Consider the following 25,227-nt stretch of genomic DNA (forward strand, 5'->3'; position numbering starts at 1 on the left):
AGAGCTTCAGCTATTGGGCGGTATAAAAATGTAATAAATAAAATAAACTGATTTAAGAGGGCTAGAAAACCGCTACTTCCCCCACACCAGGCAGAAGCTTGAAGAGTTTAGCAGCTGAACTTTTGTCAGATTAAAAAAAAGCCCTTTTTTCACCAATAGCTTGCAGAGGCCTGCTCCCCTCTGAACACGCTCAGCTACTCTTTGAGACAGCTCTCGACAGAACGCCCAACAGGCCTCCTTTGGAATTGTGCACTGAGTGGGGGGTTGGACTCGATGGCCTTTCAGGCCCTTCTTACTCTACTATTATACGATTCTAGGAGCAGACAAAAACAGCCCTGCTGCTACAGGGGAGTCTGCAAAAGGCCAGGGCACGGTGTGACATGTACATATCCACCAGGTTTACTCTTCTCCCCCAAACCAACTCTCTTACACCAGGAGCGGGGATCCTCTTTCAACCCCAAAGCTTAACTGTGCAAAAGCCTGGAGACCAATCGAGAGGCATCCTGCAACCATCTCGTGACATGGGCCAGCTGTGGATACTTGGGGTGGGATCGCAACCTGAGGAGGGCCGGATTTGGTTTACAGGCCCCATAAGGAAAGCTGAGCGAAGGAAGAGAGATGCTTTTGAACTGTGGTGTTGGAGGAAAATGCTGAGAGTGCCTTGGACTGCAAGAAGATCCAACCAGTCCATACTCCAGGAAATAAAGCCAGACTGCTCACTTGAGGGAATGGTATTAAAGGCAAAACGGAAGTACTTTGGCCACATAATGAGAAGACAGGACACCCTGGAGAAGAGGCTGATGCTAGGGAAAGTGGAAGGCAAAAGGAAGAGGGGCCGACCAAGGGCAAGATGGAGGGATGATATTCTGGAGGTGACAGACTTGACCTTGGGGGAGCTAGGGGTGGCAACAGCCGACAGAAAGCTCTGGCGTGGGCTGGTCCATGAAGTCACGAAGAGTCGGAAGCGACTGAACAAATAAACAACAACAACTGTTTGTTTGCCAAACCTATGACTGCAGCTCCAATGCCCCATCAGGTGAGAAAGAGCTTTTGGCTAGACCGACGTCCCATTCATCACTCCTGATCCTTTCCTTTATGACAGTGGCAGCTAGCGATCTGGGTCCCTCAGTACAACTGTGTATTGTGTTACTGTATGGGAATATAATGGCTGAAGAGCCACCCTTAACCATCTGTGTGCAGTGAAGCATTTCCTATGCAGGCCTCGTGGGTCCGTGCCCTTTCACAGACCCAAGAGGCAAGGAGCAGCCTTGTCCTAGTAAGTCGTACCCACGCCTCGCTCTCGCTTGAAAAAAACTTTAATGCCAAGGTTCATATATGCAAGTCAGATTTCAAATCAACAGATCCTTTTTTTAAAATCAAAAAGGTGCTTTTCAACCCCCTCGTCGCTAGCAACCCTTTAAAAACCTGGAGGAAACGGATTCCAACTCCCTTCCTGGAAAGAGCAGCCCATGTCTGTCCCCGCACAGCTCAGCGCATGGAAACTCTCGCGTCATGAAAAGGGTAGAATTTTTGTGGTGCTGCACAGACGGTCATTCTCCGGGCCTCACCCAATCCGGCATGGAAAAGCTGCGTCGAGGAAGATCGTTTAACATGGAAACAGGGCAAAAGTGTGTTACTTTGAAGTTAACGCCAACCAGAGGGAAATTCCGGGAGTTTTGAGAGTGCTGCCCCCTAGTGGCTGTGGCTTGGCATTTTCAATTCATCAAAAAGGGAGAAAAGGAGAAATAATCCTTAAAAAGCAGGCAGTGTATTCTCAATTTGCCTTACCAGCACCTCAAATTGGAAAGGGAGAAAAATACACAAATAATTCCAGATATTGATGGGCCAAAAGAGTCTTTGCCCAGAGTAGATCTCAACAAGAACCTCACAGTGATTAACGCCCAACCCGCTTTCCCAGAGCTCCCGCTCTGAGCATGGAAAGTCAAAGTTTCTCCTCTTCCCGCATTCTTGCTGTCAACCTCTCTGTGACAACATTGAGGTCCACGCTTTTGTCCAGCTTGATGTACGTCTCTTTCCGGATGGGGAGGACGCTTGCCCAGTCTGGAAGCAGCTCTGAGAACAGACGGAGGTGCTTCTCCATCTCACCTGTGCAGACAAAGAGAAGGGTAAAGCAACAGGTGAGCAATGGACCCACCGTCACCCCCTGGCTGTGTCGTTCCTCCCCCCACAACAGTCTTCTTTCTTTCCGTTTTCGTGTTTATAAGCCTAGGGCATCACAACGTTACCGAAAGGAAAATATCCAGAATATCACAGAAGTAAAAACAAGCAAATTAAACATAAATGAAAGGAAATGACTCATAATTCAGGGCTGTCAAACCTGGTACTTTAATTCCAAGTTCTATAAAAAGTGTTGGTTAAGGAAACAAATCTTAAAATTAAGTATTGGGCAACCAATTTTCTCTAACAATCTATTTCTTTTGCCTTACTAAAGCCGTTGTGGACTTTAGCTAGTGCCATTAGTAAAGCAGTGACTCCTCTCAAGATCATCCTGCCCTTGTCGTACAGCAAGAAATCTTCTCTTTCGCAAACTGGTTTGTTCAGATTTTCAGCAAGCCAACGAGATGTTTTCCCTTAAAGTCTGAGCTGCACAGACCAATGGCCGGCTTGTAGACTCGTAGGTAGACGGCAGATAAATTTCCTTTGGGGAGGGACCGTGGCTCAGTGGTAGCACCCCCGTTTTGCATGCAGGAAGCCCCAGGTACAATCCCCACTATCTCCAGGTAGAACTGATCAGAAACACCCTCTCTGCCCACCCCAGGGCTCCCCAAAGGACCCCCAGAAGGCCCTGCGTCAGGTGATGTCGCCTTCTCTCCCACAGTGGTGAACCACCCTGCTCCCCTTACCGAGCGTCATGAGGGAACGGTAGCTGGCCATCATCCGCTGGCACGCCACCTCCAGGGTGAGGGCCTGCTTCTTCTCCGCGACAAAGACGTTGCGCAGGACGCGCGCCATCTCCGGCAGGCGGCCCAGCATGTCCAGGCGTCGCTCCTGTTGTGGGTTCCGCGTCATTAACGCCTGCAGCTTCTGAGCTTCCTTGGCTCGGATCTGGGGAGAGAGATGGACGAGCTCACCCTCCAGGGCTCGTCGCTAGACGGCAGCGATGCGCTCTGCGTGGGGCTGCCCTTAAGGTTGGTCCAGAAGCTGCAGACGGTGTAAAACGCAGCAGCTCGGCCATCATCCGCTGGCACGCCACCTCCAGGGTGCCCCGTTGCTAAGGAAATCGCACTGGAGGCCCATTTGCTACCAGGCCCAGGTTTTGCTGCAGCCAGAACAGATGAGAAGCTGCCTTCTCCTTCGTGAGGCTGCCCAGTCACTGAGCTCATTGGATAACGTATTCCTGGTGGTTCCAAACGGACCAGTGGTCTCTTTGGAGTCCGCTTGTAGAAGAGCTTTCCGTGTCCAGACTCGCTCTCTATGGAGTTCCCTGCCAGTTCCTTGGGGTTTGGTGTCTGCTAAAAACCTCTTTATTTAAACAAACTTTTCCTAGCCATGGTTTCATTGGCATAACTCGATCCTAGACGTCTGGATTCTCTTTTTTCCTTTACTATTCAGCACCTGGGAATCTTTTTTTTTTAGATGTAGAACAGCTTACAAATTTTGTAAGTAAGACAAAATGAAAAGCAGAGCTGGTAGCTTCTAAGTTCTCTGCTGTAGAGCTTAGAAGCTACTAGCCAGCAACCAATGGTCCAGTTCCGATGAAGCAGGCTAGTCCCTTGAGAGAGAGGCAGCCGTCCCCATCAGCCACATGGGATCTAGGATGCTTCTGGCCCTGGCTTTCTGCTACTGAGGAGGGGACAGCAGAAGGCAGAGCTGGATGAAAGGGCAACGTGCGGTACATGCAGAACCGTTTCAGACACCCAAGAGTTTAAGAGGGGTGTGTGTGTGTTCTGCCTTACTTCAATGAACTATTTGTTCAGATTATTCAACCAGAAGGGTGTAGGTCATTGGCACTGCACCCGCTCCCCTGCCATGTCACCACTGTAATAGACGCTGGTTGCAAAACCCAAAGTGAACCCTGCAAGCCTGTAGTTGACCTATAGACCCAGGTTTTTCACATCTTTGGGGGACACGGAAGAGAAGGCACGGCACTCACCCTGTCCAACAAGGACTGTGACACCCCTTTCAGGCTGCTGGGTGTGTCAGCTGGAGCAGATGGGGCCGGCCGAGGAGTCCCCGGTGCAGAGGGGCTGCTTTCGGCTGTCCTCAGGGCCAGGTTGGTCAACGCTTTTTCCATCTATTGCAGAGAGAGCAGGGGAAGAAAGAGTGGGAAGGTTGAAGAGCCGCCGCCGCCGCCATCACCCAAGGGCAGCGGTTTCTCACGTGGCAAGCAGAGTTTATGCTGATGAAAAGTATCCGTGAAGGCATTCAGGGCAGGCCTTTGAAGAGCACACAGGAAGCGAAAGTGTCCTAAACTGTGTGTCATTTCCTCCTCCAACGCACCTTCGAATGGTGGATTAGAACGGCTCAAAAGCGAAGGAGGAGCCTTGACAGCAACTGCACTAGTGCTGCACTCTTTGCACGGGGCGGCACTAGGGCGACTGCTCTCCTTCCAGAGGAAGGCAGAGGACTGGGGGAGTGAAGAGACCAACCTCGCCTCCATCTGAGTAATTAACCACACAATTAAAAACCGGTTAAGTAAAGATGGTGCTATATAAATTAATAATAATAATAATAATAATAATAATAATAATAATGAAGCTTTCCCTGTCTGATAGTGAAACCTAAACACCTGCTCTATCAGAAAAAAAGAGATAAACTACTACTAGGCCCTGGCGCCAAAATGAACCTGCTCTGCAGAAGACGTTAGCTGATTTGTGTCTGCAGGACGAGAGAGAGAAGAGCCCAAAACCGCTCGAGGTTTGGGGGCCAAAATGACAGAGAGGCCCGTACTGGATGCGGTGAAGGGCCCCTTACCATAGCCAAGGAAGCAGGCAGGCAAGGGGCAGTGGAGGCTGGCGACTCCAACGTCAGTGGGTGGGGCAGTGGATTCGCTCTGGGTTCCCATCAGAGAACTCCAAAGGAGCCCTCCCAGGCGGCCTCCACAGACAAGGGTTAAGAATAGACCCGCTGCCCTCCTGAAGCTGCTACCGCCTCCCATTTCCAAGCATGGCTCTGCTCTCCCCTGCCCAGGCAAAGGGCCCCTCTTGCTAACCCCCTGTCCTTAAGAAAAAGAGGCTACTAGCTCTGGTGCTATGAAATGTCAAAAGAAATTTCTTTATTTTTATCCAAAATATAAAAATATGATGTTAGTCCAGTAAAAACTTAGTGTAAAGGTCCATATATTGTATTAGACTATGAGTGTTGTTCCTTCTATTTAATTTTAAGTTGGATGAACTTGTTTACAATGTAATATGACTTTATATATAGTTTACTTGAATGTCTTATAGCTCCTGACGAAGGATCTCCGGATCCGAAACGTTGAGCGTTGTACAAGTTTGGTTGAAAGTCCTTTTTATTTATGTATTTTATGTATTTATTACATTTATATACCATAGCTAGAGCTCTCTGGGAGGTTTACAGAAATTCTAAAATTGAGACAAAAACAAGTAAACAAAACTTAAAATTCTAAAACGCAGAACATACATACATGAAGCATTAAAAACTGTTAAAATAAATATGTGGGTGATTAAGATGTGCCGCCATATGCCTGGGCAAAGAGGAAAGTCTTAACCTGGCGCCGGAAAGATAGCAGCGTTGGCGCCAGGTGAGCCTCGTCAGGGGGATAGTTCCATAGTCTGGGGGCCACCACCGAAAAGGCCCTGTCCCTCGTTGCCACACTCCGAGCCTCTCTCGGAGTAGGCACCCGGAGGAGGACCTTAGATGTTGAACGTAGTGACCGGGTATATTCACGTCGGGAGAGGCGTTCCGTCAGGTATTGTGGTCCCAAGCCGTGTAAGGCTTTATAGGTCAAAACCAGCACCTTGAATTGGGCTCGGAAACATACAGGCAGCCAGTGCAAGCGGACCAGAGCAGGAGTTATACAGTCGAACCTTCTGGTTCCCGAAATCAATCTGGCCGCTGCATTTTGCACGAGCTGCAGCTTCCGAACCGTCTTCAAAGGCAGCCCTTTTGAACATTTTTATATTTTTACATTTCGGATAAAAATAAAGAAATTTCTTTTGGCATTTCATAGCACCAGAGCTAGTAGCCTCTTTTTCTTGTAGCCTTTCCGTGGTGCTTTCCCCCTCTTTTCCCTCAACTGATCCCCAGTCCTTACCTTTGGGGTCAGCACGCCGCGCGCCTTGGCCAGCACCTCCTGTGCCGTGGTGACCTTGTCCACCTGGGGGGGCTGCGGCAGTTCCGCCGGAACAACGTCGGGCACTTCGTCCACTTTGAACCGAGGGTGCCAGCGGCTCAGCTGGTGCTCCGGGATCACCATGGGCGGGTGGAGGGACGCCAGGAAAGCCTACAGGGGGAAACGCCGCTTTGCTGAAGTGGAGGGCCCTGCCCTGCAGCCACCAACACAGCCAGACAACACGGGTGCAGAACCTCTCACAGCCCCAGGGCTGCGTTTCCGTTTCAGAGCAGCTCACGGGAGCCACATTCAGAGGTGGGCGGGGCCAAAAGACCAGCCTATTTGAGCTTCTTGCCATCCGCCATTAGAATGGAGAAAAACCTGCACAACCATCAAACCCTTGGTAGTTGGGGGAACGGGGCTGGGGTTACCCAGGGAACCCCAGAGCGCTGGACTGGGACCCCAAGTGGGCCGCATTGAGGCGGTACAACTGCTGCCCAGACAAGAAACGGAAGCGAGGGACAGCCGAGCGTTGGTGCACGGGAGAGCAACGCCCACCTTGTGATGCCCTTTGACGAGGTTAACCAGGTTCCTGCCGAATATTTTCCGGCGTTCCATGAGGCGCGAGGCTGACAGCTTCTCACCTGAAACCGAGATGAAGAGAGAAGGTTCAAAGCTCCACCTGGGCTGAGCAGCAGCCTGGCTGGCCGGCTGACTTCGGGGTAGCCCAGGCTCCCCTATTCTGGTGCCCCTGAGGTGTGTTGGGACTGCAACTCCCATCATTCCTAGCCAGCAGGGCCATTTACAGGATTGTTGTGAGGATGGAACAAGACCTCTCCCCACCCCCCTCATGCATGTTGGCCCAAGCGCCTCCAGATGTTTTGGACGACAACCCTCACAATTGCCAACCACTGCCTGGGGCAGATGGGAATTGCCGCCCAAAACATCTGGACAGTGCCAGATGCTGCCTAGAGGAAGTGTGGGTGCAAGAGACAAGAGACCAGATGCTACCTTAGAGGAAGTGTGGGTGCAAGAGACAAGGGAGGCCCTGAAACATAATCTTGCTCGTGGGGAGGCTTTGAGGCTGCAGAGACGGCTGGACATCCGTCAGTAGGATTCATGCTTCTGAAAGTTACTTTTCTCAAGCAGAAAGGCTGCCCAGAGCAGGATAGCCTTCCAGTCTGGGGAGGGACACCCGGGAGCCTTTGAAAGTGCTGTTCGCAGGGGCCACAACCATCCCCTGAATTCTGGCCTTGGGTTCCACACTTCTTTCCACGGCCATTTTGTGCACGTGCAATTTTTCCCCAGGACTTACAAGACAGCTCAGAAATCCCCCCTCCCCGAAATCCAACTGCCTCTTGGCTGGAGTGGCGTATAACTCACAAGAAGCAACTGCATCCTATTTTACATTCCAGGCTGGCTACTAAACCCGAGGTAAAGTAAGCGCCCAGGATAAAAATCAAGCAAGCGAAGCTGCAACGAGGCCATTATTACGCCAAACGCTGGAGTTGTCTCTTTGCAATCCAGCCAAGAGTTTCCATTCCAGCTTCATGATGGCTCAGTCTTTAACAGCTTGCAGGAAGTACTTATCCCCTGAAGCGGTGACCACACCACATCCAGGGTAAGGTGCTACAGAGCTCCACGTGGAACACCCTGCATACTCCCAGCTCATCCAGCCGTCTCTTGCAATGCGGACGACACCCGGGTATCCAAACACGTACCTGCCTCCAGCACAGGTTCAATGGTCAGCTGATAGGCATTTCGCTTCTGCCCATTGCTGCCAAAGGTCGGGACGTTCTTCTCCTGGCGCAGCGTGTAGGAGGTTGGGTACACGGTCTTGATCTGACCCACATTCCGCTCTTCGAACTGCCTGCAGAAGCACAGGGGAAATATTAACAGCCGAATCCAAGGAGAACGCTAAACCTGGAAGGATCGCCACATGCTCATTAATCGTGGTATATTGCTAATCCTTCATTTTTACTGTTTTACTGACTTTTATACTGTTAGTTTTACTCTACCCTGTGCCTGTTTGGTGCATTCTCTTCCCCTTCTCATTGTTTTACTATGATTTTATTAGAATGTAAGCCTATGCGGCAGGGTCTTGCTATTTTACTGTTTTACTCTGTACAGCACCATGTACATTGATGGTGCTATATAAATAATAATAATAATAATAATAATAATAATAATAATAATAATAATAATAATAATTGTTATGAGTTTTATTTTAGTGTATCTTCTTTGTAAGCCACTTGAGATTTCTTTTTTTAAAAATATGGGAAGTGGTGTATAAATCCTGTAATAAATAAATGATGAAAGTGAAAAACAGTCAGCACCCCAAGGTGAGTCATGAGGTTGTGGGGCCTGGCAGACAAATAAAACAGCCTGTGCAGGACGCGTGATTTAGCATCCATTTTAAAGATTAATCTGAAGGCAAAAGCTTGGCCAACGGTCCTTCCTAGGCAGCCACCTCTAGTTCAACAGCAACTAGGCAGAAATCTCAGGAAGCTGAGATTAGGGCCAAACCCATCCTGCAATACTGGGGGAAGCCTGGGGCCACGCTGCCTTCGAACATGGGACATTCCTCAGCCAATAGCTACTATGAGGTGCTCATGCGCCATGGCTTTACCGAACCCTTTTCAAAAGCCACCTGCAAGTTGACTGCAATTAGTTTTACCAGTTAATCCAGGATTCTCCAACCTGCTGTCCTCCAGGTGAGCTGCACCCTAAACTTCCCACCACTTGTCATGTTAACCAGAAACGATGGGGGTCATTGCAGTCCACACACGCCTGGAGGTTGCCAGTTTGGGGAAGGCCTTTTAATCCATTGCTGCATGAAGGAGTATAACTTCTTGCTGATCCTAAGTTGTTGATTTTATTACATGGCTTGTTTTTAAAAGATCAGCCTTGCTGCTGCTGGTCTTTTAAAACTCTCATCTACCTTACTGCTTTGTAGTAACGTTTCTCTAATCTTCCCTTTGTTGTTATGGCATAGAAGAACCTAAGAGCTGTGCTGGATCAGAGCAGAGGCCTATCTAGTCCAGCATCCTGTTCCAACATGAGCCAACCAGCTGCCTGTGGGAAATCCACAAATGGGACCCTCCCACCTGTGTTCCCCAGCAACTGGGGCAGATAGGCATACTAGAGGCTGCTGGAGGTAGCACAGAAACATCACGGCTAGTAGCCATTGATAGCCTTCTCCACCAGGAATTCATCCAACCCCCTTTTAAAGCCATCCAAATTAACATCACCCAACTTAAAGCAGACCGCCCTAGGAAGGCGTGTTCAGAGGAGGGCAACCAGGATGATCAGGGGTCTGGAAACAAATCCCTGTGAAGAGAGACTGAAAGAACTGGGCATGTTGAGCCTGGAGAAGAGAAGATGGAGGGGAGACATGAGAGCACTCTCCAAATAATTAAAAGGTTGTCCCACAGAGGAGGGCCAGGATCTCTTCTCCATCCTCCCAGAGTGCAGGACACGGAATAACGGGCTCAAGTTACAGGAAGCCAGATTCCGGCTGGACATCAGGAAAAACTTCCTGACTGTTAGAGTAGTACGACAATGGAACCGGTTACCTAGGGAGGTGGTGGGCTCTCCCACACTAGAGGCCTTCAAGAGGCAGCTGGACAACCACCTGTCAGGGATGCTGTAGGGAGGATTCCTGCATTGAGCAGGGGGTTGGACTGGATGGGCTTATAGGCCCCTTCCAACTCTACTATTCTATGAGTCTAAGATCCATTAATTTGCTGAATGGACCTATGGTCCTATTCCCTCTGGCCATCAGGCCTGGCTGCCCTGGGATGCATCCTCCCACAGTCCCGGCCTCCATCCATCCCCAGGAGAGAGGCAAGCTTACTTGCGCATCATGTCTTGGACGCCTTGCTTGACCTTGCTGAAAGTCACGGTCTCGGAGCGGTTGAAGAGCATCCCCACGATGGTGTCCATGCTACGGAACATCTCGGCCAACACCTTGTACTTGTACGGCAGCGTGAGCCCCGGGGGGACGTCCTGTGCGAGGGTGTGGAAGCGCTGGTAAGCCGGAGCCTTCAGGCTGAGAGGAGATTGGGAAAAGGAAAACATCACAATTAGGCTCCTTACCCAAGATCCCAACGCTCGCAAGGAGCCTGAACGCAACACTGGAAGGGAAAGCAACGAGTTCCACACTCCTACGCTCGTTTTGTGATAGGCCAGGGCTGTGTGGCATTAACCCCCCATGCCAATGAGAAATTGCAGACTGGAGGATGCTGGGAATTGTAGTCCAACATATCTGGAACGAACCCAGCTGGGAAACGCCGGTCATATGGTTTTTATTATATTGTAATTTTACAACTTCCTACAGGATGCCGAGCCTCAAATGAATGGACTTTCTGCCTAAGGTTGGGCTGTGTGTTCAAAACAATGCTTCAAACGGTTCTTTTCCCACCTGGTCTCCACGGCAGACTCTGGATCCTTTGTGACCAGCTGGAGTTGAGAAACATCTCCTCTTTTCTCTTCCTGTTCAGCCTTTTTCCTCTCACGGATCTTGGATTCCAGCAGCCGAGCCCGTTTCAACCTCTGCTGTATGTCGCCATCAGTTTTCGAGGAGGCCGCTGGCAACCTGACCTTCTTTGCCAGTGAATTGATCTTCCCTAGGCGGCCTCTCAGCTCTGCCAGCTTCTCTTTGGAGATCACCTGTTCGAAAGGCGACACGTCTCAGCAAAGAAGAGGCCTGCCTTATTAGCATCCCTGCCACTGTGCACAGTTTTGGACAACCAGGAGAAACCGCCCACGTCGTAAAGTGGTTTTAATCTTTTGTAAACCGCCCAGAGAGCTTTGGCTGTGGAGCAGTGTAGAAATATAATAAAAAAAGTAATAATAATAATAATAATAATAATAATAATAATACAGGAAAGTTTACAATGGATTGCACTGCCCATTAGTGAAAGCTGGGGATAAACTAAGTTAAGACACCTAGAATAGGGTTAGGAAACCTGTGGCTGTCCAGAGGATGGACTCCAACTCTCATCAGCCTCAACTAGCATGGCTGATGGTCAGGAATGAAGGGAGTTAGGAGTCTAAAACACCTGGAGGATCACTGTGGGACTTTAGGCCAATCACTGACTCTCTGCCTTTTCAAAATGCAGGACCATTTCATCTTAATCATCCCTGCTTTCTGACCCTCGCCTATGGCGAGGAACAACCACTGCCAGGCGAGCAACTGGAACAACCACTGCCAGGCGAGCAACTGGACCTCAAAGAGCATTGCTGACTCCAGCCAACTGTTGTCTCAGCCACCACCCTCGCTGCTGTTCCTCGGTCGCTGTCCTTGCCATTTTGAAACAGAACACACACACCGCAGGTATGGGTGCGCACTCTTTCTCAGCTCTGAAGGAGAAAGCATCAGAGCCCGGCCAATATGTAAGCTCAAGACCCATTGCTGTAGCAGCTCAGGGAGAGCCAGGTGTGTTGCGAGCTTGCAGAGACAACAGAACGCTTCAGCGGATGCAGCCTAAGGGGCCAGCCACCCACTCTCCCCTCCGAAGCTAACCTCCTCTGACACGGCCATGCCAGGCTGCGTCGCTTTCTCAGACTCGGGGCCCGGCGAGAGGATCACGTTCACCAAATCTTTCGCCTTCTTATCCAGACTGGAGGGGCTGCAGGGCCCAAAAACGGTCGGGGAAGCGGGGGTGGAGACCTGGAAAACACAAGCGCCCCTTCCTTAGGACCTGCTGCTGTGCCGGCTGAGTACCAGAGTTGCGGGAGGGAGAAGAAAAAAGGCAAGAGAGGGCAGGAGATGATTTGGGGGCTTTGCGGAGGCATCCGAGGGGCAGCTGTGGGGGGCAGGAGCTTGGATAAGGTGTGTGCCCCCCACCTCCGGCATCTGATCCAGCTCATTTTGGGTTCCTGTTAAAAGCTCTTACAACACCAGTCTCCAACTTTGCACCCTCCAGATGTGTCGGACTACAACTCCCAGAACCCCCCAGCCAGCTAGCTGGGGGATTCTGGGAGTTGTAGTCCGACACATCTGGAGGGCAGCAGAGGGAGGAATCTGCTGTACAAAAAGAGTGGAGGTCTTTTAATGATAACAAGTAAATAAATGGGCTGAATTGACAGAAGCAAGAGTCAGGTTTGTCTAGGTGGCTTCGAAGACGAAGGGTGCGATCCTGCGCATGTTTAGACAGAGGAAACTCCTACGATTCCCAGCATTCCTCAGCCACCATGACTGGCTGTGAATGCTGGGAGTTATAGGGTCTCTCTCTCTCTTCCCCCCCCCACCATCTTCTCGACTCGGCTGGTGCTGCGTCCTGAATGCGGCCTTTTATATTGTATTTTATATAGTTGTTTTATACCTTGGATGGTTTTAATTTTTGTGAACCATCTATTGGGCGGTATAGAAATGCAATAAATAAATAAATAAAGCATTCGTGCAAGAGGGCAGCTGCCCTGGCGGATCGCGCCACGCAGCGCGCAGCCAAGCGGTCGGCGCTAATCCGGAGCAAGCGAACCCGCAGTGGGCGCGCGAGGCCTCCCGTTTACACGCCCGGGAAATGAAACCTCCCTCTCTCTCTCTCTCTCTCTCTCTTACTCACCGGCCTCCCTTCTGCGTCCTCCTCCTCGGCGGGCATCAGCAGCTTTTTCCGGGCCGAGCCCCCCTTCGCCCCTCTCGGGGCAGGGCTGCCATTCGCAGCCCCGGGGGTCCGCTCCAGGTCGAGCTCGGCCCGGCGCCGCTTCCTGCTCCCGGGCGGGTCCCGCGGGCCGCTGGAGCCAAGCGGGGTGCGCGGAGAAGCCAGCAGGGCCAGCAGCTGCTGCTGCCCGCCGGGGCTGGCGCCGCTGGGCTCGGGCTCGGTCTGCACCTTCCGGCGCTTGGCGCCCAGCGGGCCGGCGGGGCCCTGTTTGCTCTGCGGGAAGAAATCGGTCACGCGCAGCTGCGCCATCCCGGCGGCTCCGGCCACGTGGAGAAGGCGGCGGCGGGCGGGCGGGTGGTCGGGCGAGCCGGCCGCAGTGGAACGTTCGCGCCCCTCAACGTTCCACCGAGAGAACGTCCGTCCGGGCGCCCAATGAAATGCGGCGCAGGCAGCCTCAACGTTCCATCCGGCGCGACAATGTATCCAACTTTCGCGCGTGGGACGCGAGCTCCGCCCCCCCCGCCTTTCCCGCGCTGGCTCTTAAAGGCGCCGCGTCCCTTTCCCGCCTTCCTTGCCTCCGGGCCTGCCTCTTTCCCCCACTGGAGAGCAAGGGGAGGCGTCAGCGACTGAGCGGGGCTATAATAATAATAATAATAATAATAATTTATAATAATAATAATTAATAATAATAATAATTAATAATAATAATAATAATAACCCCGTTCCACCTCTCCAATTAAAACCCTCAACTTCACTGCAGCTTTTATTTATGTCTTTTAAATAGTTACATTGTATTTTTCTTGTGAATCTCTTAGGGATTTTAAGATATTCCGCGTTATAAAAGTATTACAATACCTATATTTATTTTTTATTATATTATTATTATTATTATATTTATTTGTATCCCGCCTTTTGTGCAATGCTGGGCCTCAAGGTGGCCTTACAAAGTTTAAAACATACATTGGGTGGGGGGGGGGAATCAAAACCATAAATGTTTAAAATACACAACAAAATTATAAGATATTAACATTGATGGAGGGCCGGATTATTCTCCAAAGGCCTGCTGGAACAAAAAAGTTTTAACCTGCTTCCGAAAGCCCATCAAGGAGGGAGCCAGCCTAGCTTCCCCGGGAAGAGAGTTCCAGAGCACCGGAGCAGCCACCGAGAAGGCCCTCTCCCATGTTCCCACCAAGCGTGCCTGTGAAGATGGTGGGACTGAAAGAAGGGCTTCTCCGGAAGATCTCAAAGCACGGGCAGGCTCATAAGGGAGAATACGTTCTTTCAAATAACCTGGACCCGAGCCATTTTTCAAAGAAATTATGAGACTTGGGATCTTCATATTACTTTGGAAAAGATAATAAATTAATCCTATACACACCTAGGAGTAACCCCCATTAAGTTCCATGGAGCTTACTTCTGCATAGACATAGATCTACTCAGAGGTCAATATAGATCTACTAGAGATTAACAGCATGGATCGTGCTGTTAACCTCTGGCTTTACTGGTCTGGAAATATTGCTGGAATTAACTTCTGGAATAACTGCTGGAAGCACTCTGACCACTGTACTCTGTCCAAATGGTCAACCTGTGCCAGAATTGCCTAGGGAAGAATTAAGAGAATCTTAACATTAATTAATCCATTGGAATTTATTTCGTAGAAAATCAATGCCTGTCCAAATCTTGGAGGACTCAGTACTGAACCTGACTCTTGGCCAGAAGATGCAAATGCCAACATGCATAAAGGCCAGTTTCCCTGCTGTCGGAATTTAGTTTAACTCTTCCTGCTTCAGCCTGAATTGGGAATAAGGTTTTAAATCATTTCCAGAGGGGGAGCCATTTTGGTCTGTCATAGCAAAAACAACAAAGCTTTGCAATAAATGTGTTATGATAGAAGCCGCCAACCTGGTGCTCTCCATGCTGGCTGGGAATGATGGGAGTTGTAGTGCAACACATCTGGTGGGTGAAGGCTGGTGTAAGCTTTCGTGGGCTAGAGGCCACTTTATCATATGTGTGAAATGTCATTGTCAGTTGCAGATACATATACAAATTGTTTGTAAACAGTGAAGTCAAAGGGAAACCTAATGTAGAAAGTTCAGACAGTGACATGTGGATCACCAGTGGCTGCTTAGAAAAATAGTTGTTAGTTTAAACAGGGAGTGAGTGTGGTCAGGTTGTTTGCAAGGTTCCTTGAAAAGCAGCAGGACAGGGGGAGGGGCTGGCTCATGAGTCCTACATGTGGGCTATCCTGTCCCAGCTGACCCAGATGCACAAGCTGTTCTTTCTCCATGTCCCAATAAATAGGAGTTATGTTGTCAAAAAAGCATCCACATCTGAGCCTCAGCTGTTTGTTCTGTAGGTGGGGGGCGGCGGGGAGTTTTCAAACGTTATCTTTCTGGTACAACACACGACAACACCCTTCCTCCTTAGCCCTGACAAACTGCAAGCATATTTTCCAGATCTCCTGGGTTGTTTCTTCCCTACCACACCCCTGTGCCATACAGTGACACTTTGCAAAATACAAGGTTGCAGCTGTCATCACGAAGGCCCAGTTCTCACTGAGATGGTAAACCTGTGTCTAGACCAGCCTTCACTAGCTGGGGTTTGTAGTCCATCACACCTGGGGGAAGCAGGTTAGGTAAGGCTGGTTTAGTCTGTACCACTTCAGACTACATATGGAGGGCCAAATACACCATGCTCCCCCACAACAAGAAGATCCCTCCACATAGAAAGCTATCCTGTCAAGCTAGGTTATATCCCTTCTCCCTTACATGCTAGCTTTCTGCCTGCAAGGATTACATCTGCATTCTGCACTGCTAGACACACGTTGTTTCCTTTCCACTGGGTCTGCTATCATGTGTATCATTCAAATAACCCTCAAATATTTCTCATGAACCTTCATGGCAGGCACCTTCAATAGACAGTAAGCAAAGTTATTCCAAGAATTCACGGTGGTTGATTGTGCCAACTTCTCTCTCCACCCTCCTGTAGAGCTGCTGCACCATCAACATTTCTATGACCGGGCAAAATTCAGCCGATTGAGCTTTCCCAGTGCTAATGTGAAGTGGCTGCAGAATCAGAACTTAAGCAATGAATGCCAGATAATGTGGGATAGTTCCCTAGGGAGGTTGTGGGCTCTCCCACCCTAGAGGCCTTCAAGAGGCAGCTGGACAACCATCTGTCAGGGATGCTTTAAGGTGGATTCCTGCACTGAGCGAGGTAGGGGGGAGTTGGCCTTGATGGCCTTATAGGCCCTTTCAACTCTACTATTCTATGATTCTATAAGCGGATTGAAAGGAAGGATGTTTTGATTTTGTGTACAGAAAAGCTCTTCACGGTCTAGCTCCTGCCTATCTCTCCTCTCTCATCTCACACTATTGCCCCGCTCGTGCTCTCCGCTCCTCTGATGCCATGCTTCTCGCCTGCCCAAGGACCTCCACTTCCCTTACTCGGCTTCGTCCTTTTTCTTCTGCTGCCCCTTACGCCTGGAACGCTCTTCCAGAACACTTGAGAACTACAAACTCAATCACTGCTTTTAAAACTCAGCTAAAAACTTTTCTTTTCCCTATAGCCTTCAAATATTGAGTTTGTTCTGACTCTATACTGTTAGCTTCACCCTACCCGGTGCCTGTTTACACTTCCCTGTACCTGTTTGCATTCTCTTCCCCTCCTTATTGTTTTACTATGATTTTATTAGATTGTAAGCCTATGCGGCAGGGTCTTGCTATTTACTGTGTTATCTGTACAGCACCATGTACATTGATGGTGCTATATAAATAAATAAATAATAATAATAAGAAGAAGAAGAGCAACGAGGTAGGAATCTCAACAAAACAAAGCTGAGTTGACTCAGATGAAACAGTGGGAAATAAGCAATGCAGGCAGACAATGGCGTTGTTTAGGGTGACCATATGAAAAGGAGGACAGGGCTCCTGTATCTTTAACAGTTGCATAGAAAAGGGAATTTCAGCAGGTGCCATTGTATTTATAGAGAACCTGATGAAATTCTGTCTTCATTACAACACTTAAAGCTGCAGGAGCTATACTAGGGTGACAAGATTTAAAAGAGGGCAGGGCACCTGCAGCTTTAACTGTTGTGATGAAGAGGAAATTTCACCAGGTTCCCCATATATACAAATGACACCTGCTGAAATTCCCTTTTCAATACAACTGTTAAAGATACAGGAGCCCTGTCCTCCTTTTCATATGGTCACCCTAGCGTTGTTATGCTTGGATTTGTCATGTTCAGGATGCAGGACTGGGCTGTTGTGCCAGGGAATTGGAAGAATGTTGAATATCTGTTGTTTCCTGTTAACGTACAGCAGTGCCTCACTAACCAGTGTGGGAGGGCGAAGAAAACACCTGAAGGGAGAAAGCAGTGTTCTCAAGAGGGATACAATCTTAAACCAGGTGGAGCCTTAATCAGCAAAGTGGATTTACCTGTTCCCCTTTCAGGTGTGTTGCTATATACCGAAAAGATTTGGGCGCCAGGCCCATAGGACACAAATCTACATAAAATGTGCATTTATTTAATTGCATTTCGACACTGTCCAATAGTCAAAGCTATTTATATCCATGTATGCAAATAAAGAACTAATTACTAGGATTTATTAAATTGTCACAGGAGGCAAAAGCCAGACAATTCATTTCTCAATCAAATCATCTTAAGCTAAAGCAGCCTTCGTCCCAGATCATCCCAAACCAAAGTTGGCGAGAGTTGATTTCTGAACTGGGCTGGCATCTGCAGCAGCCTAACCTACCTCACAGGGTTGTTGTACGGCTAAAACTGGGGAGAATTATGTAAGCTACCCTCTCCTTGGAGGAAAAGGCAGGATATAAATGTATCAAATAAATCAATGAAATAGTATCTCCTGGGAACTTTGAGTTTAACAGGTGACAAATTTGACATCCGGTTTTGGAAAGTTTTCCGCGTTGACCTTCGTCATGGAATAACCCAAGTTCTTCCTCCTCGAGGCAATAAAGGCAACTCTCCACATGCTCAGAGAGGCTCTTGTTGCTTCTCCACACGGGTCTACTGCAGACAGGGTGGGGTACGCGACGTTTTTTAAACGAGTCTTTTTATTGTGGCTTTAAGGGGGGGGGAAGAAATCGTGTACAGAACAAGAGAAAGGGGGGAAACGAAACATGACACGCGTGAGAAATATCAGTATTCCATTCGATACAACACTCTCAAGCCGGCAGAAAACGTGGCGTCAGCGCGGCGTCTCCCGGGTTCGACTTGGAGGCGAAACGTCCTTGGGGGCTTCCGGGAGGGAGGACGCAAACCAGCCCCGTTCATTTCCATGGGCCTCCTCTGAGTAGGACCCGGAGGGCCGCCGCCGCCGCCGCTTTGGGGCCGAGGCGGCGCTAGGGGGTGCTGCGCGCCCTGCCGAGGCCAGCCAGGCGGAGGCCGCGCCGAGCCCGGGCCGGCTGCTGCCAGCGAAGCGCGCGGGGGACGCCAAGGCGCGCCGCCCGGGCCGGAGGAGCCAGGCACGTGCCGCTGCCGCCGCCGCCGCCGCCGCCGAGGCCAGGGGCGCGGGCCAGGTCCGCCCCCGCCCGGAGCACGTGGCCCGCCGCGCTACCCCGCGCTTACCCCGGGGGACGGGCGGACGCCCGCGAGGCAGCCGCCCCGCCTGCTGCTGGTGCTGCGGCTGCTGCTCCCGGGCAGCCTGGCCGCGGCGCCCTCGGGCAAACAGCAGCAGCAGCAGCAGCGCGGAGGAGCCGAGCGGAAGAGCGCGCCGGCGGGGCCCCCGGGCCGGGAGGCGCCCCCTGCCCGCCGGGCCGGCCCCGGCCCCGGACGCCCCGCCCCCTCGGCCCCGCCCCGCGGGAAGCCTGCCCCGCGCCCCCGCCGCCCGGCTGCCGCCTTTGCGCCGGAGCGCGCGGAAGGGCGCCCCGTCCCCGCCGCCTGGTCCTGCCCGCGCCCGCGGAGGGGGAGACCGGCATGGAGCTGCGCGTCCTGGGCGGAGGGCTCTACTGGCTGCTGCTGCCACTCGCTCTGCTGGCTGGTAAGGAGGCGGCGCGGGCAGCCAAGCCCCCCCCCTCTCCTCCCCTCGCGGTCTCCCAGGTGCGGAGAGAGGGGATCGGGGCCACCACACCCCCTCATCATCCCCAGCCTGGGCGTTATGGCGGCGCGGGGGTGGCTGGGTTTCCTAGTCCCCCACACCTGGGAGGCGCCCGCTTGGGGAAAGGTGGTGCGGTCCTTTTGGGCCGGGCGGACTGCAAAGCTCGCAGAAAACGGGCAAGCCTTCGACCTCTGCAGGTCTCTTCTCGCCGCCTCGCCTCAGTCAACTTGCACTTGGGAAGCCCCAGTGCCCCGACGGGCTTACTGGGGGCCAGCCCCTGCTCTCTTTCTGCGTGTGGTTTTCTTTGGCGGTTTGGGTCGTTGGAGGGCTCCTGCCCGGTTGGCTGAGGGAGCCTGGTTGAAGTGTGCCAGGAGCGCAGGTCTCGACGAAGTCCTGGCTTCATCCTCCCTCTGCAGAATGTCCCCAAACAAGCTCTGGAAATAGGGACTGCGCAGCGAAGAGGGTTGAGCTAAATGACCTCTAAAGACCCCTTACGTTGTTTCACGTGAGTTCTCTCTGGAGTGCCAATCCTCTCCCCTTCCCCGTTCTGGGCTCCCAGATCCCGACTGAAAGAAGAGGCGAGGGAGAGCCACTAGGCAGAGGGGCAGAATTCCTCGCCTGTGACTGAATGGCCCATGTGGGGATTTGGTTGTGAGTCACCTTGGGCGGGTTAGAGGGAGAGAAGCTGCTACTGGGGCACCCTGCAAAAGACACGCCAACAGCAGCCCTCCTTGGGTCCTTGTGAGGCGGCCTGAAAGCAATCCGCTCCAGCGCCCCCCCCCCCCCCCGCCAGACACGTGTGTAACTTGTCTGCTAACAAGGGGCATTTGTAGACTGGGAGAGCAGGGCGCGGGTGTGGGTGGGTGTAATTTTAACTCTCCGTTTGAGTTTCCTTATTTTGCCCACGCTGCTCTTTCGGTGGCCAGGGATTGTTTTGCCTTTGGACCAGTCCCACCTGGCGGGGGGGGGGGGGGACAGGAAGTCATGTCCCGGGGTGAGGGGGGGAGTGTGGTTCTTTCGTCCCCTGATAACGTTTATTATTGCGCTGTTAACAGACTGTTTGTGTGTGTAATGATAGTGAAGCGGAAACATGGCTAGAAACACAAACAGTGTTGCAGAGTGGGGCAGTTTTTCCTGGGAACCCCCCCCCCCCTCCTCGGTCTTTGCTCAGCTCACAGATGGGGGCTCAGTTGGCAGTGAGTGACGGACCAGGAAAGGCAGCCTGAGGTCGTGGCAGCTGTGAAAAGGGCGAATTCTATGTGGGCAGGGAAGGGATAGAAAATAAAACTGCCTTTATACAAGTTTATGGTGCAACCACAACTCGGAATACTGTGTACAGTTCTGGTCGCTGCATCTCCCAAAACGGTGTGATAGAGCTGGAAAAAGGTGCAGAGAACAGCAACGGCATGATCAGCCGGCTGGAGCTGCTCCCCCCTGAGGGACGTTTTACAAAGTTTAGGGGTTAGTTTAGAAACAAAAGGCCAGTAATGATGGACAATGAAAAGTTGTTTAACATTATGCATGGTGGCGTACACCAGCCTCTCCCAGCCTGGAACCCTCCAGATATGTTGGACTACAACTCCCATCATTACTGGCAGGGAATGATGGGCACTGTAATCCAGGATGGGGAGAATGAAGGACCTCTTCACAAGTGTAAAGTTAACATATGGGTTTTTCTGTCGAGGATGTGGCGATGGCCACCAACTTGGATGGCTTTTAAAGGAGGTTTGCTTTCCTGGAGTCTCTTGGGAGTGAATGAAATGTGGGTAGAAGCAGGGATTATTATTTTTTTGAGGATGCTGATAAACCCAGAACCTCCTACTCGAAATACCTGAGGCCGACAGTTGGAAATGTCGAAATAATTGGCCCTCTGCGTATCTGGCACCTACAAAAATGCCAGGTCCAGTGCCTCTTAGGGATTTGAAATAGTTTTTCCGGCCTTGTCAACGGGGGGGCCTTGTCACAGGGGTGGGGCTCCTTTCTTATTCAGAAGTGAATTGCCAAAGTATGACAAGGTGCTGAATCAAAATGATGAATCCTTCCTTTTGGGTGAAGCTTTTCCACTATCACAGCTCCATTAGGTTGTGCAACGGATCTCATCTTCAACCCCCTCCCAGCCTTTCATTCATCACCTTTCTCTGCTAGTTTAAACAACCAAGAGTCTTGGGACACCTTAAAGACAAACAGATTTATTCTGGCAGGCGCTTCTGTGGACTAGAGCTCATTTTATTAGGTGTGTGGGGTATTATGGAGAGTTTCAGGTTTGTGTACAGTTTAGGTGGGGATGGTGGGTAAATTGTAGAGGTTGAGGTGGGAAGGAAATTAAATGTAGAAACTGCTGACAGTGACAGTCACAACTGTGGTCATTCACAGCTCAGTTGTTGCTGATAACTCTACTAGCTTGTTATCTAGCTCACTCTTCCCCAGTCTGGTACCCTACAGATGTGTTGGGCTACAACGTCCATCACTTTCAGCCAGCATGGCCTGGTGTCCTCCAGATGTTGGCTAGTGAGTAATGGGAATTGTAGTCTGGATACCAGGTTGGCAAAAGCTGTCCTAGTTCTCTCCCTCTTTCCCCCTCTGTTCTCTATTTTCAGCTGTCTAAATATAGATTGTAGGCTTATTGGGGCTGAGGCCTAGTGTTTGCTTAGGTTATGCCAACCAAACCTAGGTTATTTCCTCAACCTAGGGCTGATATGAGCTGTAGTTTAAAACATCTGGAGGACACCAGAACATCTGGAGGGCTGTGTTGTGTCATGCTGGAACATGCAATGTACCTTGATGGTGCTATATATATAAGGGTAAGAATTTATTCCATTGTGAAATAGAGCTTGTTATCACAGGATTAGGTAGAGGAGAATCCTTGCATTTCATAAAATAATGTCAGCGTCTTGCTGTGTACAGAATGCTTTACAACTCTGTTCAGGAATTGAGTTTTGTCCGGCTATTTCCAAAGGAAGCTCCGATCCTGCTGGCAGCTAAACCGTAGCTGAATTGTGTAAGAGAGGTGGAAACAACTGGGTGTGTTTAGCCTGGAGAAGAGAAGATTGAGGGGAGACATGGTAGCACTCTTCAAATACTGGAAAGGTTGTCACACAGAGGAGGGCCAGGATCTCTTCTCGATCCTCCCAGAGTGCAGGACACGGAATAACATGCTCAAGTTAAAGGAAGCCAGATTCCGGCTGGACATCAGGAAAAACTTCGGGAAGTCAGATTCCAGCTGGACATCAGGAAAAACTTCCTGACTGTTAGAGCAGCACGACAATGGAACCAGTTACCTAGGGAGGTTGTGGGCTCTCCCACACTAGAGGCCTTCAAGAGGCAGCTGGACAAGCATCTGTCAGGGATGCTTTAGGGTGGATTCCTGCATTGAGCAGGGGGTTGGACTCCATGGCCTTATAGGCCCTTTCCAACTCTACTACTCTATGATTCTAAGTTACAGTGCTGAAGTCCATGGGGCTAAGTATGTGGGCCCTTGCAGGAGCAGGGCCTTGTGTTGTCCTGATAATCTGTTTTTTGTGTCATGATCTCTTCTCTATTTGTTTAAAAGTACATTGACCGGAACTAAGGCGGGACTTCCTTGGGCGACAGCTATTGTCGAAACGAGATACTTCAAGTTTTCTTAGGCCCCTCTTGTTCCATGGCAGGGATGAAGAGGGAAAGGGACCATAAACTGGCAATGAAAGAGGAGGCAAACTCCAGGGCTCAAAAAGGAGAAGAGGAGTTTTATTATGCTCAGCGTGTTCCTAGAACACAGTGTGTACAAGCACCTTAAAGAAGGATTTATTGCTGATCTTGGAATCAAGGAATTGAATAACTATAAACAGATCCTGGAGAAGGAGACATCTCGGAAACATGTTGAACATAATAAATCCCTCTTCTCTTTTTGAGCATCGGCGTTTACCTCCTCCTCTTCCTCCTCCTCTTGGTCCATCTCATGGTTCCGAATTATTCCGAATGACTACAAGGTTTGGCTTTTTCTCCATTCCGTGGATTGTTCTTAATGGTTCCCCGGGTTTCTCCTCTGCATCAGCTGCCTGTCAAAATGTTGACATGAAGAGGTCCAGTCCTTCCCCCTTCTGCGTTCACACCCCAGAAAGGCCTGGGTTTGGAAATCCATGTACACATCCAGCCGGCCAGTTATACACAAATATTTAAAGAACAAGCGACGCCCTCGCCGTTCCCGCGCTGTTGCAAAGGTAAACTCTGGAACAGCAGCTTAGGAAAAAGAGGTCCGGGTGTTGTGAAGAGACGTGAAGTCAGGGTCTGTGTCCCTCCCAAATTGTCCTGCCAATGAAGTACTTTTGAACTGGACGGAGAGAATCAGGCAGCTGTTAGAGATCCGTGGCTTGGATTGACGGTGTACTTGCTAAGAATGTTCCCTCCAAGTGCAATGCTAATTCGCTCTGGATTTTTGGGGGGTAATCCATTCATTCTGGCTACAGGAAGCATTCTTCTGCCCTGCAGGTTGGAAACTTGCCATGTGTGCTTGCATCCTGGAAACGGAAGGCCGGCTTTTCTCCCCACGACCCCACTACACACATTTGCAGAGCACGTCACTAATAGCAGGTTGGGCTTTGCTACGCTCTGAGCAACTTGCTTTAAATCAGCACTCTGAAAACTGTTTGCGCTTGAATCTGGCTTGACTACGGGCGGGCTGCGTTTGCCTCCCTGCCGTATTTTGAGCGGAGTGGCATTTCCACACAGCATTCCTGGTTCGAAGCAAGCTAATTCTGTATTGGCATGTGCAAGTGTGTAACTGAGCCCTGCAGACTGGCTGGACACGCTTGCTCTTTGCTTCTGGGTGAAGCATCTGAGCTCTGCAAGGAAGAGACGTAGGACAGGGGTGGCCAACGTTTCTTCTCTTGAACGATCGTCTCTTCTCCGGACAGTGGGCTGGGACTGCTCAGCTTCTTATTAAAAGCTTGCCAAATCTAGCAGTGGGGATTTGGCAGTTATGGAACATGTGAAGGGCATTATGTGTAAATATTGATCGTCTGACAGGCTGGCTCCAAGTGTCAAACTTCCGCTTCTTACAACTTGGGTCAGGAAGGCCAGGAGAACCGACTGTGTGGGCTATCCCAGGCCTAGGATGTCATAGAATCATAGAATAGCAGAGTTGGAAGGGGCCTAAAAAGCCATCGAGTCCAACCCCCTGCTCAATGCAGGAATCCACCCTAAAGCATCCCTGACAGACTTAGCCCCATGGACTTCAGCACTGTAACTTAGAATCATAGAGTAGTAGAGTTGGAAAGGGCCTATAAGGCCATGGAGTCCAGCCCCCTGCTCAATGCAGGAATCCACCCTAAAGCATCCCTGACAGAGGGTTGTCCAGCTGCCTCTTGAAGGCCTCTAGGGTGGGAGAGCCCACCACCTCCCTAGGGAACTGGTTCCATTGTCGTACTGCTCTAACAGTCAGGAAGTTTTTTCTGATGTCCAGCTGGAATCTGGCTTCCTTTAACTTGAGCCCGTTATTCCGTGTCCTGCACTCTGGGAGGATCGAGAAGAGATCCTGGCCCTCCTCTGTGTGACAACCTTTCCAATATTTGAAGAGTGCTATCCTGTCTCCCCTCCATCTTCTCTCCTCCAGGCTAAACATGCCCAGTTCTTTCAGTCTCTCTTCATAGGGCTTTGTATAAAATGGGCTGCGTTTTTTCCTCACCTCCCTCTTTTTTTTTTTTTTTTGGTCACCTTGCGGTCCTGGGAAGCCACCTCAGCTGTGCAGCCTTTGAATTTCAGCCAGGCGAAATCAATAAAGCCGCATCCGCGGAAGCCGCAGGAATTGTGTGGGGCCAGGAAGGTGTATTGGATGATGGTTTAAGGAGCAGACTGGCAAGAGCAGCGGATCCTGCTTGAGCTTTAGCACAAAACTGTTCACCTCAGCAGCCTTGGTGCCTTGGCAGCTGGCTGGCTGCTTTGCATCTGGTTCTGAGTCATGAGAATCCTGCCCTGCACTTGCAGAGTACGATGCTCGGATCACGCCATGCAGGGGGGCACAGAACCCTTCTCAGCCCGAGGGCCGGATTCCATTTCAGAGAAGCCCTTGAAGGGCTGCATTCCAGCGATGGGCAGGGCCAAAGTCGAAGGAGGTGTGGCCAAAACCCCAGCCTATTTTAGCGCAAAGCTCTTATCTCCAGTAACGAAAAGGCATTTTGGAACGGGGAAGAAATTGCTCCAGAAGATTGATGAATGTGAGAAAGTGGGTGGAGCCGGTGGAAGGGGGCATGGGCGTCTGGGGGAACTCAGGTGGGCTGGATTTGCCCTGTGGCCTGAGGCTTAACTCCCCTGACTTGTCGGGCTGTGTGTG

The 25,227-nt window shown here is 50.7% G+C and overlaps 2 protein-coding genes across 2 annotated transcripts in view; one reads left to right on the forward strand and one right to left on the reverse strand.

The window, feature by feature from the left end:
* Positions 1-1,327: 1,327 nt before the first annotated feature.
* Positions 1,328-13,170, reverse strand: CDT1 (chromatin licensing and DNA replication factor 1). Its single transcript, XM_063141416.1, has 10 exons — positions 12,826-13,170; positions 11,784-11,930; positions 10,680-10,927; positions 10,113-10,307; positions 7,978-8,126; positions 6,815-6,900; positions 6,239-6,427; positions 4,115-4,255; positions 2,865-3,066; positions 1,328-2,106 (listed from the first exon to the last, which is right to left on the reverse strand). Exons 1-10 carry the CDS (start codon positions 13,168-13,170, stop codon positions 1,943-1,945), a joined length of 1,866 nt encoding a protein of 621 aa, XP_062997486.1. The 3' UTR covers positions 1,328-1,942.
* Positions 13,171-18,786: 5,616 nt separating this feature from the next.
* Positions 18,787-25,227, forward strand: part of PIEZO1 (piezo type mechanosensitive ion channel component 1 (Er blood group)) — a 125,200-nt gene continuing 118,759 nt past the window's right edge. Inside the window, exon 1 of the mRNA XM_063141292.1 lies at positions 18,787-18,863. Coding sequence (XP_062997362.1) covers positions 18,800-18,863 — 64 coding nt within the window. The 5' untranslated portion in view covers positions 18,787-18,799. The remainder of the gene's footprint in view (positions 18,864-25,227) is intronic.

This window comes from Elgaria multicarinata, chromosome 14 (assembly GCF_023053635.1).
Source record: "Elgaria multicarinata webbii isolate HBS135686 ecotype San Diego chromosome 14, rElgMul1.1.pri, whole genome shotgun sequence".
Lineage (NCBI taxonomy): Eukaryota > Metazoa > Chordata > Lepidosauria > Squamata > Anguidae > Elgaria > Elgaria multicarinata.